Source organism: Leopardus geoffroyi, chromosome B4 (assembly GCF_018350155.1).
Source record: "Leopardus geoffroyi isolate Oge1 chromosome B4, O.geoffroyi_Oge1_pat1.0, whole genome shotgun sequence".
NCBI lineage: Eukaryota > Metazoa > Chordata > Mammalia > Carnivora > Felidae > Leopardus > Leopardus geoffroyi.
Genome location: NC_059341.1, coordinates 73,920,826 through 73,941,836, shown reverse-complemented (window position 1 = coordinate 73,941,836; position 21,011 = coordinate 73,920,826). Strand labels below are relative to the sequence as shown.

The window sequence follows — 21,011 nt, the reverse complement described above, 5'->3', positions numbered from 1 at the left end:
CTCTCTCTCTCTCTCTGCCCCTCCCCTGCTTGTGTGCTCACTTGCGCACACGTGCGCTCTCTCTCTCTCAAAATAAATAAGTAAACATTAAAAAAATAATGGAAATTCTATTTGGAAAACAGGTCCCTCCACAAGAAAGGCAAATGGGGGAGCTTCTAGATGAAGATTTGGTTAGAATTGAGTTATTAAAATTAACCTGATTAAATAGAGCCTTTTACTTAATAGCAACGCTAAATAGGAGTCCATTTCACCCTGGCAAGTCCAGCACCCACTTTCTTTGGGCTGCCTGTGTGAAAAGGAAGACACCTTTCCCTTGCCCCTCTTCAGCCAGATCTGTAAACCTCAGTTCTGTGTAAAGATTTAAAATGTTAAGGGCAAAAGAAGGGCCACACCAATCATTAATAACAATGCTATCCAGCTGCCAGATTGGTCTTCAAAGATACTTTCATTATGTCGTTCTCTTGCTAAGAGCCTGCAATACTATTTCTAAAGGCGTCTGCCTTTAAGTTTCCTCTGGCTGGTCCCACCCAATAGAAGAAGCGTTTCCTTCTCTGGATTCCTGATCTCATCTCAGGTTTGCACAGTCAAACCTATTCTGGTTTTAGTGGCACAGTTTCTCCTGAGTTTCAGGAGACCGAGGTTTCCTTCTACCTCCTTTCGCTCTCTCACGGTAACTGGACAGGTTGTAGACACAGGCAGATGCTGAAGGGAATAAGCCAGAGATTGTGCTGCTTATATGAGGTGATGGTCCCAGAGGAAGTTCATAGTATGTATATTACTTGTCTTTAGTTTGTCAGGGCAAAATGAAGCAAACTCGGAGAAGTAATGCCAGGGAGAAGCCAGACCTCTTAGATTAAAGATGAAAAAGGTATGTAGCTATAGTAAACCAACATTGACGATATCTGTCTTTCGTTTAAAAATGTTTTATTGTGAAATACCACATCATTCAAAGCAGCTTATGAAAATCTAGTGTACGGTTTAAAGATACCTGCTTGAAAATAGTCCAGTTCAAGCGGCTTCATGTTTATTAGTGAAAAAATTTACTGTGACTAGTTCTTGCTGAGACCGGACAATGACATTTTCAGAAGAAGAGCCTAAAAGCATCCCTAACGTGTTTTACTAATACATACAACAGTTTACCTATGAATGGCCCTTTCTTTGACAATAATGTTTGTTTTCTTAATGGGGAATTTTCTTTTTTAATTAGAAATTTAGGCCATAAAGTTCTCATATTAACCCGGAATATATTTGATGATTCTTAGAGCTTTCTGAATTCCTGCTTCAATTTTTTAAAACATACTTTTTAAAATTTTATTTATTAATTTTTTAGTTTTATTTATTTATTTATTTATTTATTTATTTATTTATTTATTTATTTTTTAACGTTTATTTATTTTTGAGACAGAGCATGAGTGGGGGAGGGTCAGAGAGAGAGAGGGAGACACAGAATCTGAAACAGGCTCCAGGCTCTGCACTGTCAGCACAGAGCCCGACGCGGGGCTCAAACTCACGGACCGCGAGATCTTGACCTGAGCCGAAGTCGGCCGCTTAACCGACTGAGCCACCCAGGCGCCCCTCTTTTTTTTTTTTTTTTTTAACGTTTATTTATTTTTGAGACAGAGAGACAGAGCGTGAGTGGGGGAGGGTCAAGTTTTTTTTTTTTTAATTTTTAAGAGAGAGACAGAGCATGAGCAGGGAAGGGGCAGAGAGAGAGACACACAGAATCTGAAGCAGGCTCCAGGCTCTGAGCTATCAGCACAGAGCCTGACGTGGGGCTTGAACCCTCAGACTGCCAGGTCATGACCTGAGCCAAAGTCAGATGCTTAACTGACTGAGCCCCACAGGCGCCCCTATTTTTATTTTTTTTGAAATGTTTTTATGTATTTTGAGAGAGAGTGTGTGTGTGCGAGTGGGGGAGGGGTAGAGAGAGGGAGAGAGAATCCCAAGCAGGCTGTTAGCTAGGAGCCCAACACAAGGCTCGAACTCACAAACCTTGAGATCATGCCCTGAGCCAAAATTAAGAGTCAGACACTTAACCAACTGAATCACCCAGGCGCCGCTCCAGTATTCTTTTAAATGCCAGCTTTATAGGGCATCTGGGTGGCTGTTGGTTAAGCATCCGACTCATCGTCTCACGGTTTGTGAGTTCGAACCCCACATCGGGCTCTCTGCTGTCAGTGCGGAGCCCACTTTGGACCCTCTGTCTCCCTCTCCCTCTCTCTCTCTCTCTCTCTCAGCCCCTCCCCCACTCTCAAAAATAAATAATCATTTAAAAAAATAAATGCCAGCTTTATAGTATCCTTGACATTACCTAATTTTCAGTTAGAGAAAAATCTACATAAAAGTTAACTTGTATTGTGTATAGTCATTTATTAGTATTGAATGATTCGAATCTGAATGATTTGAGATTATAGTTCTTTTTGATTTAGGGTTGTCTTTCATTTCATCTCAGGATGAGCACCTGCTGTTAATAGTGTTTTGTACTAAGTACAGTGAGGGGTATAAAAACAAATGAGGTGGGGCCCCTGGGTGGCTCGGTCAGTTGAGCGTCTGACTTCGGCTCAGGTCATGGTCTCGTGGTCTGTGAGTTCGAGCCCTTTGTTGGGCTCTGTGCTGACAGCTCAGAGCCTGGAGCCTGCTTCGGATTCTGTGTCTCCCTCTCTCTCTGCCCCTCCCCTGCTCATGCTCTCTGTGTCAAAAATAAATAAACATTAAAAAAAAATTTAAAAACAAATGAGGCAAAGTATCTGCCCTTGGGACACTCATAGTTCACTTGGTAAAACAAGAGTGTAAACAACTAATACTGGCAAGGGACAAAGCAAAATAAAACAGGTGGTTGAATAGGGCTGTAAACTCTTAAGTAATTGACTGATAACTTTCCCTGTGTGATGTTTTGATAAGTAATAATGTTAACCTTCAATCATTATTGTGAAATTAAATTATTCTGCATGTCTTTACAGCAAATTTATTTCTGATCGCGAAAGTAGAAGAAGTCTCACTAACAGCCACTTGGAAAAAAAGAAATGTGATGACTATGTAAGTGTCATTATAATAAAGTTTGCTTATTTGTTTGAATCCCATAAATTGGGACAGATGTTTTTAATGCATGTAGCATCCTACCAAAAGTATAGCTATTTATATTCCCCAGGATATTCCATGGACCCTGTGTGTTTTCTCCTGAAAGCCATTTTGGAAAATAACCAGACCACTAAACAAGTATTTCTTGAATTTTATTTCTGCACTGGTTCCTAATAGTGCTTTAAAGACTTTGACATGATGAACTTTCTTGGGGACGGTTTTGCTTATGTTTGTCTCTGTGTTTAGATTCCAGGAACAACCTCCTTAGGCATGTCTGTTTTTAACCTAAGCAATGCCATTATGGGCAGTGGGATTTTGGGACTCGCCTTTGCCCTGGCAAACACCGGAATTCTACTTTTTCTGTGAGTGTTGACAGTGCTGTAATTTCCATTTTAAAACTGTATTTTCTGTATGTTCCTGTTCATGTACAGAAGACACTGGAAATATTTCCGAGTAGTTTTTATTTCATTTTATGTTTTTACTAACTTGGCTAAGTTGTGAGTACATACTTTTATATTGTTTATTGGAATGATTTTCCAAGTTGCACCTAATGTTTATAAGAAAGTGGAAGGAGAAAATCTTTTCATTAATCAAAAACACCAAAATAAGCATTTATAAAAAGGGTTAAAAGATTTCAAGATAGCATTTTTTTGGTATTTTTGGATTCTTTACCTGTCATTTTAAATCTCAGCTAAAAGGTCAAAATATTAAGAGGTATTTAATCCAACCACTCACCACTTCGGTGTTTGGATTGCAGTGGAACATGTACTATCCAAAGGTGATTGTAAATTTGTTTGTAATAAATAGCCAAGAAGCACAGATGAGAAATTAGCATGTACTTTTCTCTGAGAGTTAGTTAAAAGAAATTAGGCAATTTTGTTTTTAAATAACTTTTTCTCACACTGTTGAATGGGATTTTCTGCAAATGTACAGAGAGCTTATTTTTAGTTGGAACAAGATGAAAACAGACATAGAATTTATACCAGGAAAATTCTCACCCAGCCTGATTCCCTTCTCAAACCTCTAAGGAGTGTCAGGGGTGTTTTGCCTGATGAGGCAAGGAGGACATTCTCTTCTTCCAGCCTTTTTCCCACAAGACTACACTCACGTCTTTGTTGGCCTTGCTGAGTAGTCTGTATCCCTGGGTCGTTTAGATAGGAGCATCATCTATGCTTGGAAGCAGTGACCGAAATGGCTAGTAATCCTACAAATTGTGTATACACCTTTAGAAAGACTTAGAAAACTGCAGTGAAAGTACATTGTTACCCATTCCATTACTCAGGGATCAGTGATGTCCAGCCATGCTGTGCCATACTGGTCAGTAGCACTAGGGATTAATACTCTTTATAAATTAAAAAAAAAAATGTTTTTATTTATTTTTGAGAGATAGAGCACTAGCTGGGGAGGGGCAGAGAGAGAGGGAGACACAGAATCCGAAGCAGGCTTCAGGCTCTGAGCTCTCAGCACAGAGTCCGATGCGGGGCTCAAACTCCTGGAACTCGTGAACCGTGAGATCTTGATCTGAGCCGAAGTCAGACGCTCAACCGACTGAGCCACGCAGGCGCCTCTAGGGATTAATACTGTTATGTGTAAATCACTAAAGATGTCCTTCCTAGACTTAAAACTCTGTATAGGACAGTGAATTCAATGCATTTCTTCTTTATTGTCCATCCAACTCAGTAAATCCAACTGTAGCCTCTTCTCTTTATTGCCCTGGGTGGATCTTTCTATGTAGCCTTTCTGTTTATGTATATCTTGAGCCAAGTGCCAGGTTTTAGGGTAAAATGATAAGAGTTGGACAAAATATTTCTCTGGTGATTTTTTTATTGGTATCTGTGGAATTCTGACCCTCTGACGATGCCATGGGGTGGCTTGTGCAGCTGCGCTTGTGGTTTTCAGAGCAGTGGCAGGAGACACCTGACTGCTAGTCCCAATTCCTCTTCTAAATGGCTGTGTAGTCTTAAGCAAGGGACTTGGCCACTCTGAGCTTCAGTTTCCTATTCTGTAAAACAAGGAAATTGCCCTAGAAAAATCTCAGAACCCTGCCAACCTCCGAAACCCTATGGTTCTGTGACTAATTTTAGTTATTCCAAAGCTGGAAATATGTTCAGCTCAGAAATGTGTTTTACATTGATTTACTTTTTTTTTTTTTTTTTTTTTTTTTTAGTTACTGCAGTATATCAAGTAGTTAGTTCTATGTTTAACATAGTGAAGGGTCCATTCTTTGATGGTGGTAACAACAGCAACTCTTGCAGCTCTTACTTTGTAGCAGGTACTATTCTTAAGTGTTCTCTGCTGAATCCTTGCAAGTTTGTGAGATAGGTCCTATTAGTACTTCCCTGCTTGATGGATGAGGGAACCAAGACAGAGAGAACAGACTTTTAGTTTGGAATCTCTCTTTGTCACCATTCTGGGAATCCCCTTCACCTCTCTTCTCTGCTAGATCCCTTCCCTTTTTCCCCATGTTCCATTTCTTCCTCTTTCTGAATGTTCTTCCTTTTGTTGCTGAGAAGGGATGAATAGAAATAATTTTTTGAGGCCTCCATGTCTGCAACATGACTTTATTCTGACTTCACCTTTGATTGGCAGTTTGGCTGGATATAGAACTCTATATTGGCAGTAAGTTCCTTTCAGAATTTTGAACGTATTGCTCCCTCGTTTTCTGGTCTCTTCTGGTGTGAAGTCCCATATCCTCCTGATTCCCGGTCCTTGTATAGCCAGAGTTTTTGTTTTATTTTATTTTGTTTCTGGAAACTTGTTGAATCTCTTTGTCCCCCATGTTCTGCAGCTTTACAGTGATGTGTCTTGATGTGGGCCTGTTTTCATCCATCGTGTCAGGCTGTTGGTACATCCTTTTCTTTTGGAAGTTCATGGTCTTCAGTTTGGGGACATTTTCTAATATGTTTTTAACGTTTATCTATTTTTGAGAGAGAGAGACAGAGGCTAGGGAGGGAGGGGCAGAGAGAGAGAGAGGGAGACACAGAATCTGAAACAGGCTCCAGGCTCTGAGCTGTCAGCACAGAGCCCGACATGGGGCTTGTACTCAAAAACTGTGAGATCATGACCTGAGCCAAAGTCGGAAGCCTAACTGACTGAGCCACCCAGGTGCCCCAGGGGACATTTTCTTATACACTATTGTGTTAATGAATTTCTTCCTCCTCTTTCCCCTTTTTACTCTTTCTGGAACTACTCCCCAGATTCTGGACCTTTCTGGACTTGTCCTCTAATTTTTATTCTTTTCTTAAATTTTCATTTCGATAATTTTTCTCTGTAGTTTCTGGAATATGTGCTCAAATTTTTTCCCAGCTCTTTACTGAATATTATTTCTGTTATTATTTTTTTATTTACAGGAGCTTTTAAAAAATTCTTGGAATGTTCTTTTTTGATATTCTATTATTTTGTTTTATGATTTCAGTGTATTCTCCAAGGATTCTAATGACAGTTTTCCTCTTTTACTAAAAATTTTGAACATAAAGTAGAAAGAATAGTATGAGATTCCCATGTTCCCGTCATCTCCTGGCCTCACTTATTTAATCATCCACCTCACCTAGATTCTCTCAAAGCAAATCCCAGCTCTCATATCATTTCATCCATAAATATTTCAGTATATTTCTCATTATATATATATGTGTATTACATATATGTATGTATTACATATGTATACATATGTATATTTATTACATACATATGTATTACATATATATGTGTGTGTGTATATATATGTATATATGTATGTGTATATATATATATATATGTATATATATGTATACACACACATATATAATGGACTACTAAAACATAACCATAATAGTCGTACCTAAAAATTATCAACAGTTCCTTAATATCATCAAATAGCCAAACAATATTTGAATCAATCGCCTGTTTATCTCATTTTAAAAAAACCAATTGGATTTTCCAAATGAGTACTCAGATAAAGTCCATATAGTGCAATTGGTTGACATGTGTTCTAATTTCTTTTAATCTATAGGTTCCCCCAATTCTCTCTCTCCTTTGTATTCTATTCCATATATTTGTTGAAGAAACTGGGCCATTTGTCCTATAGAGGTCCCACAGTCTGAATTGTGCTGATTGTATCTCTGTTACAAGTTCATTTTTGGTTTGTTTGTTGGCTTTGGACTCTATCTTTCATTTTGGAATCCTTCCTTGGATATCAGGTGGTCTTTCTTTGTCTGTTATATTTAAAAATAAGGGATGGGGGAAACCAGCCTAATTCAAGCCCGGCACAGGTGAGTGGGAGCTTGTTGGCAATAGCTTCACTTAAAAGGGTTGTCTACAGCCCTCTACTTGGGGAACCACCAGTGTCAGTAACTCTTCGGCTGTTTCAGATTGCCCAGCATCTTCCTGTCTCCTGCCGGAGGGTCTGAGCATTTCTGCCATCTTTCTGGGAACCAAGGTGGGGGTAGGGCTTGTGGTGAATATCTCACTTGCATGTGTTCACCGAATCCCTGCTTTCATGACAGTACCCACTCCCCAACAAGTTGTATTGAGTCCCTCACCCAGAGACCTATATTTTATACTTTCCAGAGAATGTATCTTCACGTATATACTTCTGCCAGATGGAGGGGGAGCAATCATAGCTTTACAGAACAGGGGTCTGGTCTGGGGAATCTCATTATCTCTTGAAGATCCCCTTTATTCTAGCTCATCCCTTCCAGTGTTCCCTATTTCCAGTAATGCTCTCAGGGCCTTTTGGGAATTCTGTGGTGAAAATTAGATTGGTCTTGGCTTTCTCCACTGCTAATTTAAGGTTCAGCTTTGTCTGCTTTCCAGTTCTGAAATTTTGTTGTTATTGTCCTCTCATGCTCTTAGGAGGGAGCCGGAGTAAGTTCTTGTATTCAATCTACCATTCCTAGAATTCAGTTGACTTTTAATTATAGTGATTCAGGGATAATTGATCTCTTGTCTCATGACTCTTTAGTTTCCAACTGAAGCAAAGAAGTGGAAAAACTTGACTCTTATGGTTGCAGGAAGACTTCCCCTACATAAAATTATTATAGATCATTCGGTTATTTGCAAGATGCATGAAAAGCGGGCGCAACAAATCATCAAGTGAAAGCTCATGAAGGTAGCTGTATAAAGACCCAAACTTAAAGTTTTTCACAAAATGCAGAACAAGGACTCACTCTGTGTGTTGTAAAACCAGCTGCTCCTACAGCTGCTCAAAGCCAAGAAGCAGTTGGCAGGATCAAGATATTTCATCTGGTACAAGGCCCTGTTCCAGACTCATATTAGCCAACATGGAAAAAGAGTCCAAGCCTGTCCAAACTTCTTTAGAAAAGCAGCCGGAAGGCTCCTCCGAGTCTCCCTGAGGCTGGGTGCAGAGCTCTTCACTGGAGTCATCTGAAAACTTGCGGGAGTGATTTCTTTTTCTTGGATGAGTTTGGGGCTCATTTTTTTTTTTGACCTAACCATAATGGCTGTCATCCCTGTTTAACACACATCTGATTCAGTTGGATTCGGCGAACTCTGCCCTGTTGTAAGAATACAGTTCAGTTTTGTGTTTTCCTGAATTCCGAAGCCCTATAATTCCATCTGAGGAACAGGAGGTATGGGAATGGGGAATCTCAGCTGACCGTTGTTCTGACAGTAGGTGTTCTCTGTTGGAAACAAAACGGGGCCGTACCCAGAGGCAGCTGTTTGGGGATGTGCTGAGGCACAAGTATCTCAGGGTAAAATGCACCCAGTGAAGTGAGTTTTCCTAAGAGTGGGTATCCTAGGAAAATGCAATGGGTGCTGAAGGATCTTCCACTGTAACTTCCTGTTCTACCACTGATTTTTTTTTTTTACATAGTTTCTCCTTAACTGTGTCATAGCCAAAGTGGCATCAAAAGTAAATGTTGGCATGTAAGAATGGCAGGTTTTGTTTTTATTTCACTTTACCGTCTCCCTCACTCTGGCCCAAAACAGGAAAGTTACATTTCTAAAGATATCTATTAAAGGCATACATTATATAGAAAGTTAATGTCTTTAGAACGTATCATCTCATAGTAGTAGGTAAATGAGAGGTTTATTAAACGACACAGAATCTGACAAAGCAATAAATGCTTTATGTTTTCCCATAACTTCTTAGCAGGTGTTTTTGTTTATTATTATTTTAATAATGTAGCCCTTAGGTATAAAACCACGAAAAAGGAGAATGTAATTCATGATACTTCTGAGAGCTCAGTGATGTCATCATTTATTGTAAACAGTGCGTTTTTAAGCCATCTGTTTGAAATATAATTCTAAAACAACATAACAATCTATGTAGACAATAGTTTAAATTTTATTATGGTTCATTACAACTCCAGACTTTTTTGAGTCTTGTTTTCTATTTTCTATGGCTGTAAGGATACAAAAGATAAATAGCTAAAAACACTTTGAAAAGTGGCACGCAAGAAGATTATGTACTGTTCCAACCTCATAGGGCTGCTATGAGAGAGCATGTGGGTGTGTGGGTGTGGGTGTGTATGTTGTGAGTGTGTGTGTGAGGGAGAGAAAGAGACGAAGAGAGTACCAGTAATGTAACACCTGGTATTCAGTAGCACTATATAGTAAGTATTTGCTGAAGTATTAATTAGGTAGTCACTAAATAACGGTTAACATTTATTGAACACTATTCTACTTGCCATATTATCTCATTTAATCTTCATCACCACTCAGAAGTATTAGCTCCATTTTACAGATGAAGTAACTGAGGCTTAATAACTACTTAGCAAGTTGGGGAACCAGGGTTCCATCCAGGCTTTCTTGACTCTAGAACCTGTGTGATCTAAAACTATATACTATAAAACTAAAACTATATACTGCTTGGGTGCCTGGCTGGCTTAGTTATTAAAGTGTCTGACTTCCGCTTAGGTCATGATATCATGGTTCATGAGTTCGAGATCCACATTAGGCTCTCTCCTGTCAGCACAGAGCTTGCTTTGGACCCTCTGTCCTCCTCTTTCTCTGCACCCCCCTCTTCTCCTCGTGTGCTCTCTCTCTCTGTCAAAAATAAACATTAAAAAGAAAAAGGGACAAAACACTATACTGACTTTTAATGATGCCTCTTCCATAACCAAATTTGTGTTATTACTGTACATCACAAGAGAAATTTTATTCTTATCAATAGATACTAGCAAGTTAATATTTTAGCTTTAAAATCACTTTGTATAGGAGGGCACTTGTTGTGATGAGCACTGGGTGTTATATGTAAGTAACGAATCACTAAATTCTACTCCTGAAACCAATACTATATGTTAACTAACTTGAATTTAAGTAAAATCTTGGAAGAAAAAAAAAATAAAGTCATCTTGTATAATCTGTCAGTATTCTTGGATTATTTTACTGTTTCGAAAAGAACCATTGTAATGGAAATAGTTCTGTAATATCAAATGCACCAAATTGTAGATCAGCAGTGGTCAAGTTCCTGGTCACAGCTAGTAAAATATATGCCTAAAGTATATTATAAAACCAGTATAACTTCTGAACTGCTTCATATTTGTCATATCTACACCCGACTTGGTCTCCTGTGGCTATTTAAGATTCCCCACTGTCTTCATGAGCCCTTGAATTTAATTCCTTCCAAAGATTTAAATTTTCTTACTGAGAATTAAAACACAAGTACGAGCAATGTCAGTTGATGCCAAGTCCATTATTAGGGAATTGCTTACATAATCATAGTAGTTCTATAAAATAAAATATTAGACTACTATGTCAAAGAGTAAACTAGATTTATATGTACTGGTGTGGAAAGATTTCCCCGGAATATTATTATGTGAAAAAACCTGAATGCTGGGTGGAAGTGAGCAGAGAGGGAGACTGTATACGTGTATACCCTACAGACTAGTCGGGAGGGCACATAAGCAAGCTGTGGACAGTGGATACTTCCGGAGAGTGACACGGGGTCTAGGGTGGAGCAGAAGTGCAAAGTTTACACTCTTTGTATTTTCTTTCTCTCTCTCTTTTTTTTTTTTTTAAAGTAAAGTTTATTTATCCTGTGAGAGACAGAGAGAATGGGGGGAAGGGCACAGAGGGAGAGAATCCCAAGCAGGCTCCAAGCTGTCAGCACAGAGCCTGATGCAGGGCTTGAACTCATGAACCATGAGATCATGACTGGAGCTGAAACCAAGATTTGGATTCTTAACCAGCTAAGACACCCAGGTGCCCCTGTATTCTCTTTTCTACCATGTGTTTTTGGGGGACGAATCTAGTTGGAAAAAAACCTTGTGTTTTAGAGAACTTAAAACCAATGCAATAAAGCTTTTTTTCTTCCCTCTTGCCTACAGAAAACTTGAGGAAAAACAGATTTTCAGTGTTGATGTTTAGACCACGAGAGCGAGAATAAGCTGTTGGTGCTGTGCCACCCATTCCAAACTATATTTTCAACCCCATCTCCCTTTAGATTGCCTCCCTTTCAGCTACACTAATCCCCTTCTTTTCTGTAAAGGTCACCTGCACTGTCCTTGTCACCTTGATTTTTTCACCTCCCTATTCCCGTCCCCATCTCTGCTGCTGAATGCCAATAGGCCTGTAAAGCCCAGATGGATGCCATCTCCAAAAATGTTTCCCTGATCCTCCTACGTGCAGGGGAAGCTCTCCCTCTCTTGTGTTTCCAGTGTAATCTCTACCTTTCTAATTACAAGTATTACTTCCATTAATTAGGCATATATTTTACCTTCCCAATTGAACTCTGAGCCCTACAAGAGCAGGACTAATGTCTAATTCTTCCTTGTTCAAACATCCCCTCTGCCCCGACAAGATCTAGAATAGTTGCTTGCATATAAGATGATGCTCAATAAAGTTTCATTGAAATGAATGAATGAACGAATGAATGAATATATAAGAATTAGATTTTGCAAAACAAAAAACAAGGCTTTAGGGCAAAACAAGGGCTCTCATAATTATTGCAGACTTATCAGAGGGAAAATATCAACCAAAACCCTTAGTTCACCCTCAAATTTGAAATGGGCTTTGGAGATGTAATGATAATAACAAGGTTAGCACGGGACTCACCACAAGTGGTTACTTGGTTACTTTCCTGGGATTGCCTCCTTCATGTGAAAATTCTAAATAGTTCAGAGGCTGTTAAATACTGTAAGAGGTTGGTATTGCGTTGCTAAAAGGGCATTTGTTGTTAAATTGCTACTTGCAAAAAGGACAGTAATTGTCATTTTTAGTTTACAGCAATTACCTTCACTTTGTGGTTGAGTGTTTGCCTCAATTGTAGGTGAATTCTCTCTGTCTATTTCTTACTATTTACCTTTGTGGAGCGTTTTTTTCATTATCCTTCCACCAAAAAGATGCAACATTGTATTACCTATAATTACAGTGTTTACAAACATACCAGTAAATAGCCATGCCAGTAAGGGTAAATCTAAAATATAAGGATCTCTGTAAACCAAGATCAGACTTCCAGGGGCCTTCGCCTACATAAAGGAAGACAGAAATGGAATTGGAACCAGAGACCCATCAGCACAGTGCCCTAAGTCCTGTTCATGTCTTACAGGTATTTCATCGTTATTATCCTGTCACCAAAAATGGGCTTCTCCTGATATCAGGAGGCTTGCATAAGGCTTACATAAGTGCCTCAGCATAGCTCTGAAGTCTGCATCTTTTCCAGCAAATTCTATGAGGTCGGGTGAGATTGCAGCACAGCTTCACAAATATGTACTCTGCACGTTCAAGAACCGCCATTGCTTCGTTACTTTATGTAGATTCCAAAAGTACGAATCACATTCGCCAAGAGGGTCACTTTGCTCTTAGCAGTAATGAAGATGGTCTGTGTGGCTATTTATCAGGTTCTTCCTTGTAAATGTTAAGTTGTCTTCCCCTGTGCGCTCCTAAGCCGGCAGTTCTTTGCCTCTTGAGGAGAGACGACGCTGGATCTTGTGATATAAAAATGATGCGATTAAAGAGGAAGTCAATAGGGAAGCCCTGCTCTTCCAGTGATCCTGGGAGGCCCATCCGTATAGTCACATTCATCTACCCTCTTGTCAATCAGTTACTTGTTTTTAAAATTCTTTGAGTTATAGTCACCGTTCCTTAGAAATGATCTGAAGAGAAAATTGTTGCCCTTCAGCTGGCAGGGAAAATCACTGGCATCAGAGCCTCTTGTTTGGGAATAATAATGCTGGAAGGGGAGAAGTGGCACATTCAGGCTTGCCAACATTTGAAATACATGTAGAAAGGACAGTGGCAGTGCCATTGAACTCTATTGAAATGCATTGGATTAAGAAGCTTTTCAGAAATAGGGAAATAGGAAAGTGGTTAATGTTGTGCTTAAAACGAGTGCCTCTTTTCTAAACGGAGAGCGTTGGCAAGCGTAGGAGAGGAGTCCCACCCATTGTTTTTAAAAGTTGAGCAGTTATGCTTAGTTGGTGAGTCATCTAAGATGTGTCTGATAAGGGGTTCCGAGAAGGCAGTTCTCGGGGCCCCAGAGAGGTGGGCGTGTGTGTGCAGCGCGGGCGCAAGAGCATGTGCGGAGAGTGGGCTCCGTCCTATCGACGCTGAGTTGCACCTGCTGTCGGGCAAGGACGAGGACCCAAGGAGAAGAGCATGGCCTCTATTTTGTAGCACTGAGTTTTTCGTAGCCTGCAAGAGGCAACTTAAGTGTACTCTCTAAGGTCTTACCGGTGTTAATACCTCTATGATGCACACGGCCTTTTCGTTCACTTTCCTGGGTTGCAGTAGCCCAGATGTGTATCCGCACTGCAGGTCAGCATAGTTCAGAAATTGGGATTTCCGAGTTAGCTTGAACTTTTACTACTCAGAGTGGTAGCTGGTTTAGTAGAGTGGAAAACTGCCCTTGTGTGGGCCAGTTAGTTTTGCCTTGTTCTATGACCACAAGCTTCACCTCACATCAGGTACCTCGTATCAGTGATCTACGTCTATACCCAGGGGTTGGCAAACTACAACATACTGACCAAAACCTCTTTTGACCTGCAGCCTCTTTTTTTTTGCGTGGCTTGCTGACTGAGAATAGCTTTTATTTTTTTTAAGAGTTAGAAAAAAAAAGAAGCTAGTTATAAAGTATACATGTGTCATGGGATCTTTAGAACAACCCCTAGTTATCATTCCTGTTTTATAGGTAAAGAAACTTAAGAACTCACGAGGCTAAGGAACTTGTTAGGATGACAGTGTGATTGGTGGTGGGGCTGGGGAGGGAGGGGAACAAGCCCCTGGTGTAGTCCTCTGAACTCTTCCATCTCTCCTTAAATGTGCATTGTTACCAAGGAAACAGAATAATGGGGGGGCACCCGGGGGGCTCAGTCTATTTTGGGTCTGACTCTTGACATCCGCTCAAGTCATGACTTCATGGTCGTGGGATAGAGCCCCACATAGGGCTCTGCCCTGAATGTGGGGCCTGTTTGGGATTCTGTCTCTTTCTCTCTCTCTGCCCCTCATCTGCTCACTCCCACGTTACAGAATAAAGAAATAAACATTAAAAAAAAAAGAGAGAGAGGGGCGCCTGGGTGGCTCAGTAGGTTAAGCCTCCGACTTCAACTCAGGTCACAATCTTGCAGTTCATGGGTTTGAGCCCCATGTTGGGCTCTGTGCTGACAGCTCAGAGCCCGGAGCCTGCTGGGGACTCTGTGTCTCCCTCTCACTGCCCCTCCCCCTCCCCCCCCCTCCTTCCCTCTCTCTCTTTCTCTCTCTCTCTCTCAAGTGGATAAACATTAAAAAAAAAAAAAGAGTAGGAAAGTATGAATGAACCCCAGATCCACCATTCCTGCTGGAGTGGAAGTCCAAAATACCCACCCAAAACAGCACACACCTTTATTTAATGGTTATATGGCATTTTTCTGTCACTCAGGAGATACATTTTAAGAATGTGATAAAGAGGGCATCACTTTGAAAAGTAAGGATCTAGGTTTGAGGGGAAAGGAAGCTAGTTATTCTTGTGGAGTGGAAGAAGAGGAAGGAGGACATGTCAAGTTATAAAGGGAGAGCTCATAAAACCCACAACCCCCTCTAAGGACTGGAGGCAAAAACAGGAAGTGGTGCTGGTGCACAGTTTTCTTTCTTACCAGTACAGCTTCCTCATTTAAACTCAGACCTCCTCCTAAATTTTTTACCTCTTAAAGCACTAACTAAACCGACAAGTTCTATCTGCATACCTCTTTTCAATACTTCTTTTTTTTTTTTTTTAGGATTATACTAGATATTATTTGATTTGGTCATCAGTGAGACATATTTCTTTCATTAGACAAAACAAAATACTTAACCAGCAGTGAGGTTAGTTTAAGAGCAACTTTGCACCAATTTAGTCTTACCCACGAGGAAATAAATGGAAGGAATTGTACAAAGAATTTATTCCTGCCTGTTCCTGGCTCACCCTTTAAAAACCATCCCTTTCATTCCCTAGTTTAATGTGTAAATATTACAAATAATTGCATGCTATCAGACCTGGTGTGCTGGTCCTCTGCTCCTTAGAATGTTGAAAGTCAATCAGGATCTAATGATAAAAAGTGCACTTTGGGACTGAATATTTACATTTTTACTTCTTTTTCTTTTCTTGTCTTTTCTTGTCTTTTCTTTCTTCCTTCCTTCCTTCCTTCCTTCCTTCCTTCCTTCCTTCCTTCCTTCCTTTTCTTTTTCATGTTTATGTATTTAATTTGAGAGAGAGAGAGAGCAAAAGAGAGCACATGAGCAAGAAAGGGGCAAAGAGAGAGAGACAGGAGAATCCCAATAGGCTCCATTCTGTTAGCCCAGGGCAGGGCTCGAACTCATGAACTGTGGGATCATGACCTGAGCTGAAAAAAATCAAGAGTTGGATGTTTAACTGACTGAGCCACCCAGGCGCCCCTCTTCTCCTTTAAAGTATTTTGTGAGCTCTTTAAATGAAATAGGGACAATATTAATGAATGACCTTGAGGGTTTAAACAAATGCAACTCTTCCCCCTCCCCCACAAAAAAAGTTTCAAATAATAATACTATCATTTGAAATATTTTTCATTTTAATGCTATTACTGTAAAAGTAAGATAATCATTAAAGACCATTTTGAAAGTACATAAAATAAATTAAGTGTAAAGAAATCACCTAGTCTCACTGTTAGAACAGGCTCTGGTAACACTGTGGCGTATTTCATTCCAAGTTTTTTTGTCTTTGCTTAGGTTTTACCTTTTATACTCTCATTCTTATGTGGACATTTGACTTTGGCAGACAATATAGCATAGTGGGTAAGGACTTTGGAATCAGACTATGAGGGTTTGGGGCTCTGATGCCAGCTGTGTGACCTTAGACAAATATTTACCCTCTCTGAACTTCGATTTCCTTATCTGTAAAGTAGTAATAGTACTACCCATAAGTGAAATATTTAATAAAAAAGGGCTTAGTGTGGGCCTGACATAGTGGAAATATGCTAAATTTATTATTAGTAATGATCAGTGAAGTGTTTTAGTAATTATATTGAGTCCCTATTAAAGTTCTAGGAAATGCATTTGTATACAAAAGATAATTTTGAATTTTCCAAAATATTTAAAATTTTCACTGAATTAGGGACTCAGACACCTCATTCTTCTCTCCTCACTTTCAGGGATGTCTCCTTCCATCTGGGCTCTCATTAAATAGACAATCCTTGGGGCGCCTGGGTGGCGCAGTCGGTTAAGCGTCCGACTTCAGCCAGGTCACGATCTTGCGATCCGTGAGTTCGAGCCCCGCGTCGGGCTCTGGGCTGATGGCTCAGAGCCTGGAGCCTGTTTCTGATTCTGTGTCTCCCTCTCTCTCTGCCCCTCCCCCGTTCATGCTCTGTCTCTCTCTGTCCCATAAATAAATAAACGTTGAAAAAAAAAAAAAAAGTTTAAATAGACAATCCTTCCTCTTGTCTCCTTCTGCTGGCATGCACCACCCTACCTCTGCAGTTACCCGCCGGACATCCTACTACTGACCACAGCCCCCTCCAGTTCCAGGCTCCTCCCTTGGATATTGCCACTGTGCCTGTCCTCTACTGTCATGGAGAACCTCTGGACTGTGCTGCTTTTCCTGTCCCATGTAGCTGTCACAAGCCCTTCACTTGAAAACCCCTCTCTTTCCCACACGCTAAAATTCCCTTCTCCACTGGCTCTCTGTCACACTAGTTGGAAACCCCCCGAAACTGAGCTCTATCTAACCGCACAGATGGGTAACACTTTCAATTCCTCCTCAGTTGGGTTCTCCATGCTGCCCAACCCTTCCCTCATCCCCAGCTACCGCTCTGCTCTCTGTGTTTTTAAATCCTTACTCACCTCATTTTGATACTTCCCTTCGGAGGAGTTGGCAGGGAGAAGATGGAAGAGTAGGGAGAGTTAGTGGAGATTAGAGATGAGGGAAAAGTGGAGAGGGGGAAGACAGGAAGGGGGAGACAGTTTGGAAAGGTAGGACCAAGGGAAGGGGTAGAAGAGAGGGAGGGAGAGACCAGTAATAAGGATAAGGACTGGAGAAAGATGGCGGGCCAGAAAACAATATGTTTCCTACAGTTTGTCCAATTCCCTTGTATTGGAGTTTTAAATTTTCTTGTAAGTATTCTGCCTCAACCAGCTTACATGTCTCTGAGTTTTGGAGAGAGGGGCTGTGGATTTGGCGGGAGATGATGGTAGGTAAAAGCAAGACTAATACTAAAGACTACTTTTCTTCCAGTGCTGGGAGTTTTTATATGGACTGTTCTAGCCATGAGGACAGTAAAAGTTTTAAGCTTTTTTAAAAAAATTAATTAATTTTGAGAGAGAGAGAGAGTGCGATCAGGGGAGGGGCAGAGAGAGAATCCCAAGCAGGCTCCACATGGTCAGTGCACAGAGCACGATGTGGGGCTCGAACTCAAAAGGTGAGATCATGACCTGAGCCAAAATCAAGAGTCGGACGCTCAACCGACTGAGCCACCCAGGTGCCGCCAAAGTTTTATACTTTTAACCTGGTTTAGAAGAGGAAGAATTAAAAAGTGTGGTGAGCCTCAGATCCCTTTTGGAAGGGAAGAGACCTGGCTGGGGGGTGGGGTCGGGGGGAGAGGTCTGGCATTGAAAATCACTTAAAAATATACATGTTGGTCAAGTAAGTGATGCCCTAATGCCCTGAGGAAGTCGACCAGATCTTGCATTCACACCGAGAGCCAGTCAGTGTGCCACGGGAACAATAATGATTCAGCTGTAAATGCTCCCCTTCACTGCAGTCTCACCTGGACAGCCATGGGGTCCGTGTTACAGCTAATCACGTTGTGGTGCTGGCATGGCCCCTCACCCAGACAGTGTGGCAGGCGATGCGGCACCAGTTCCACGGTTGTGAGAAACAGAAACGCTGAATGGTGTATGCCACAGGGCCAGAGCTTGCAGATTTAGATACGTGCTGGACCAGCAGCATCCGCAATACCTGGTAGCTTGGGAGAAATGCAGAATCTCGGGTCCCACCCCAGACCGACTGAGTTAGAACCTTCATTTTAACAAGATCCTAAGGAGATCTGTATAGAGCATTAAAGTCTGAGGACAGCTGCCTTAAACTTTGGCAAGGGAAGAGGACAGGGAGAGTAATGTGGGGAGAGTAACTGGGAAGGGTTCCCTTATGTTTTAAGAGGAGTGGGTGGGTCCTGGAGGAGTTGAAAGCGCTCACCTGCACGGCAGCCCCGAACACCCCCTTCTGCACACCCCCATCAGTGCTATTTCTGGATCCGCAGCAGTGACTGCTGCCTCATCTCCACCTCTTTCCAGGGCTCTGGTGCTGGGTGGGGAGTGTGTCATATGATTTCTTGTTATTCAGCTAGGCTTTTAAAAGATAATCTCATCATCCTTAAAGTGATGTGGCGTTGGTCCTTTGTTTTGTTTTGTTTTAGGTATAGTTTATGTACAAGAAAATTTTCCAATTTAAAGGATAGGATTTGATAAGTTTGCCCAAATCCAGTTGTGAAATCACCACCACAGTCATGGGATAGAACATTTCAATTGCCTTGAATGTTTTGGTTCCGTTTATTCTCATGGTTTTCCATTTTCTAAGCATACAGTGCTTTAAGAAATGAAATTATTATAAGGTCACCCGTGTAATCTTTGGGTAAGTTATGGAAGAACAAAGAATTACTGTCTTATCAATGTGATTCAAAACAATCAATAAGTGTTTTTGAAATAGATGTTTAGATGTTACTGTTTAAGGTAGGAGTCAAAATTTTCTTGCACCAAATACAGTAAATATATCGTGGACCATGGAGAACAGTAGTATCGCCAGAGAACTAGAAACAGGCAAGTTTCATCCCAGCTTTCAGAAGTGGTAAAAAGTAGATCCCAAGTAATATTCTAGGGAAATTTATTAAATAGCTTGTTTATGTGCAAATACCGCAGAAAATATTGCTCCACAGAGGCCAGTAGTGTTTTCCTAAATAGTTGTGTTAAACTAGCTTCATCTTTTGAGACAACAGTGAACTAGTAGGTCACAGGACTGTCTTAGGCAAAGTGTATCTTGATTTTAGCAGGACATTTGGCATAATCTCACATGACTTACAAATGAGATTCTAATATTTTGTAAATGCACTTATTCTTAGTTAAGAGTGTGCTTCGTTTGGTATTGTATGTAAACAGGCAAAGAGGATAGGCCATGACTCCAAATTAAACTGTCATGGCCTGTCCAGTAATGGAGGAACATAATAAAGCAATGAAATAAAAAGATTACTTGGGTGCTTGGGTAGAGGATGGATCATTGAGGGCAAGAAACAGGAGACAGATAGAGACTACTGTAATTGCCCAGAAATTATGGGTGATAGACTTGGATTGGAGTAGTGGCCATGGAGATTGGGGGGAAAAAGCATATGGATTTAGGATATGTTTTGGAGGTAGAAGTGATAGGACATTTGCCAGTGAATTAGGTATGAGGGATAAGAGGGTTGATAAAAGATCAAGGGTGACTCCCAGGTTTCTGGCTTGAGCAGTTGACTGGATGGTGGACCGTTTTCTAGATGGTCTTGTTCTATTCAAAGTTGGTACCAGTGACTTGGATGAAGGCAAATTCAAGATAGGAAGCTTGATGAGATAGTTGGCACATAAGGAGAAAGGATCAACGATTCTAAAAGATGTCACAAGACTGGAAAGCTAAAATGTAGTGGAAATAAGTGCAGAGTCCTGCACTTAGCTTTCAAAAAAAGTACATAGGATAGAACCAGGAAGAGTAGCCTAATAGCAGTTTACAGCAGAAGCTCAAGAATGAAGAATGTGGCATGGCCACCATAAAAACAAACACTGAAATAGGTTGCCTTAAAGAAAGCATGATGTCCAACTCAAGTTAATAATCTTAACATGCTTTGTACTGTTGGGCCCGAAACTGAGGTGACAGCATTGTGCTTTTCTTGGCATACAGCCATTAAAAAGTACAGTGGAGGAACTGGACCATGACTGAGATGTAGAGCCCGAGCACTCCATCACAGGACAAAAGCTGGAAGAACTGGAGAGGTTTGGGTCAAAGGGTACAGTCTTAAAATGAGTGCCCATCAGATGGACCGTTTGGTGGGAGAGGGTTTCAAGTAGATTCAAGTAGGTTTACGGGATGAAATGAGGCTCAGCCTCATTTCCCGTGCATGGCACTTTCCAGGAACACGATGGGTTGCATATGTGTCCTCTGTAAGATAACTCTATAGATCTGGATGTCTGTGTGTTGGATGGAGCATAGATGTTTCCTGTGCTGGGTGCAAAGCTGGACAGGGTGGCCTCTAAGCTGTCTCCCTGATCCAGGAGTCTAGAATTGTTTCCTAACAGGCCTCTTTCTTCTCAGGGGACACAAACTCTCCGAGGATGTCCCCACACCATACATATCTTCAAAGTGTTAATGACACAAGGGTTCTCAGAAGTTCCTGACCACATTCTTAACAAGAGAACTCTCCTGCCACTGCTTCCCCAGTGCCCACGTCCAGCCAGCCACATGTTCTGAATCCCCTTCTCTTCAGGGCTAAACATAAGACTGAAATATCAACATTGACAGCTCAGTTCCTATTGCTGAGGTTTAGTTC

At 41.0% G+C, this 21,011-nt stretch overlaps 1 protein-coding gene across 2 annotated transcripts in view; it reads left to right on the top strand.

The window, feature by feature from the left end:
- The window catches only part of SLC38A1 (solute carrier family 38 member 1), a 70,181-nt gene that overhangs the window by 25,820 nt on the left and 23,350 nt on the right, over window positions 1-21,011 (top strand). For both annotated transcript variants that reach the window (XM_045466609.1, XM_045466608.1), the window contains exons 4-5: window positions 2,961-3,036; window positions 3,325-3,440. In XM_045466609.1, coding sequence (XP_045322565.1) covers window positions 2,961-3,036; window positions 3,325-3,440 — 192 coding nt within the window. The remainder of the gene's footprint in view (window positions 1-2,960; window positions 3,037-3,324; window positions 3,441-21,011) is intronic.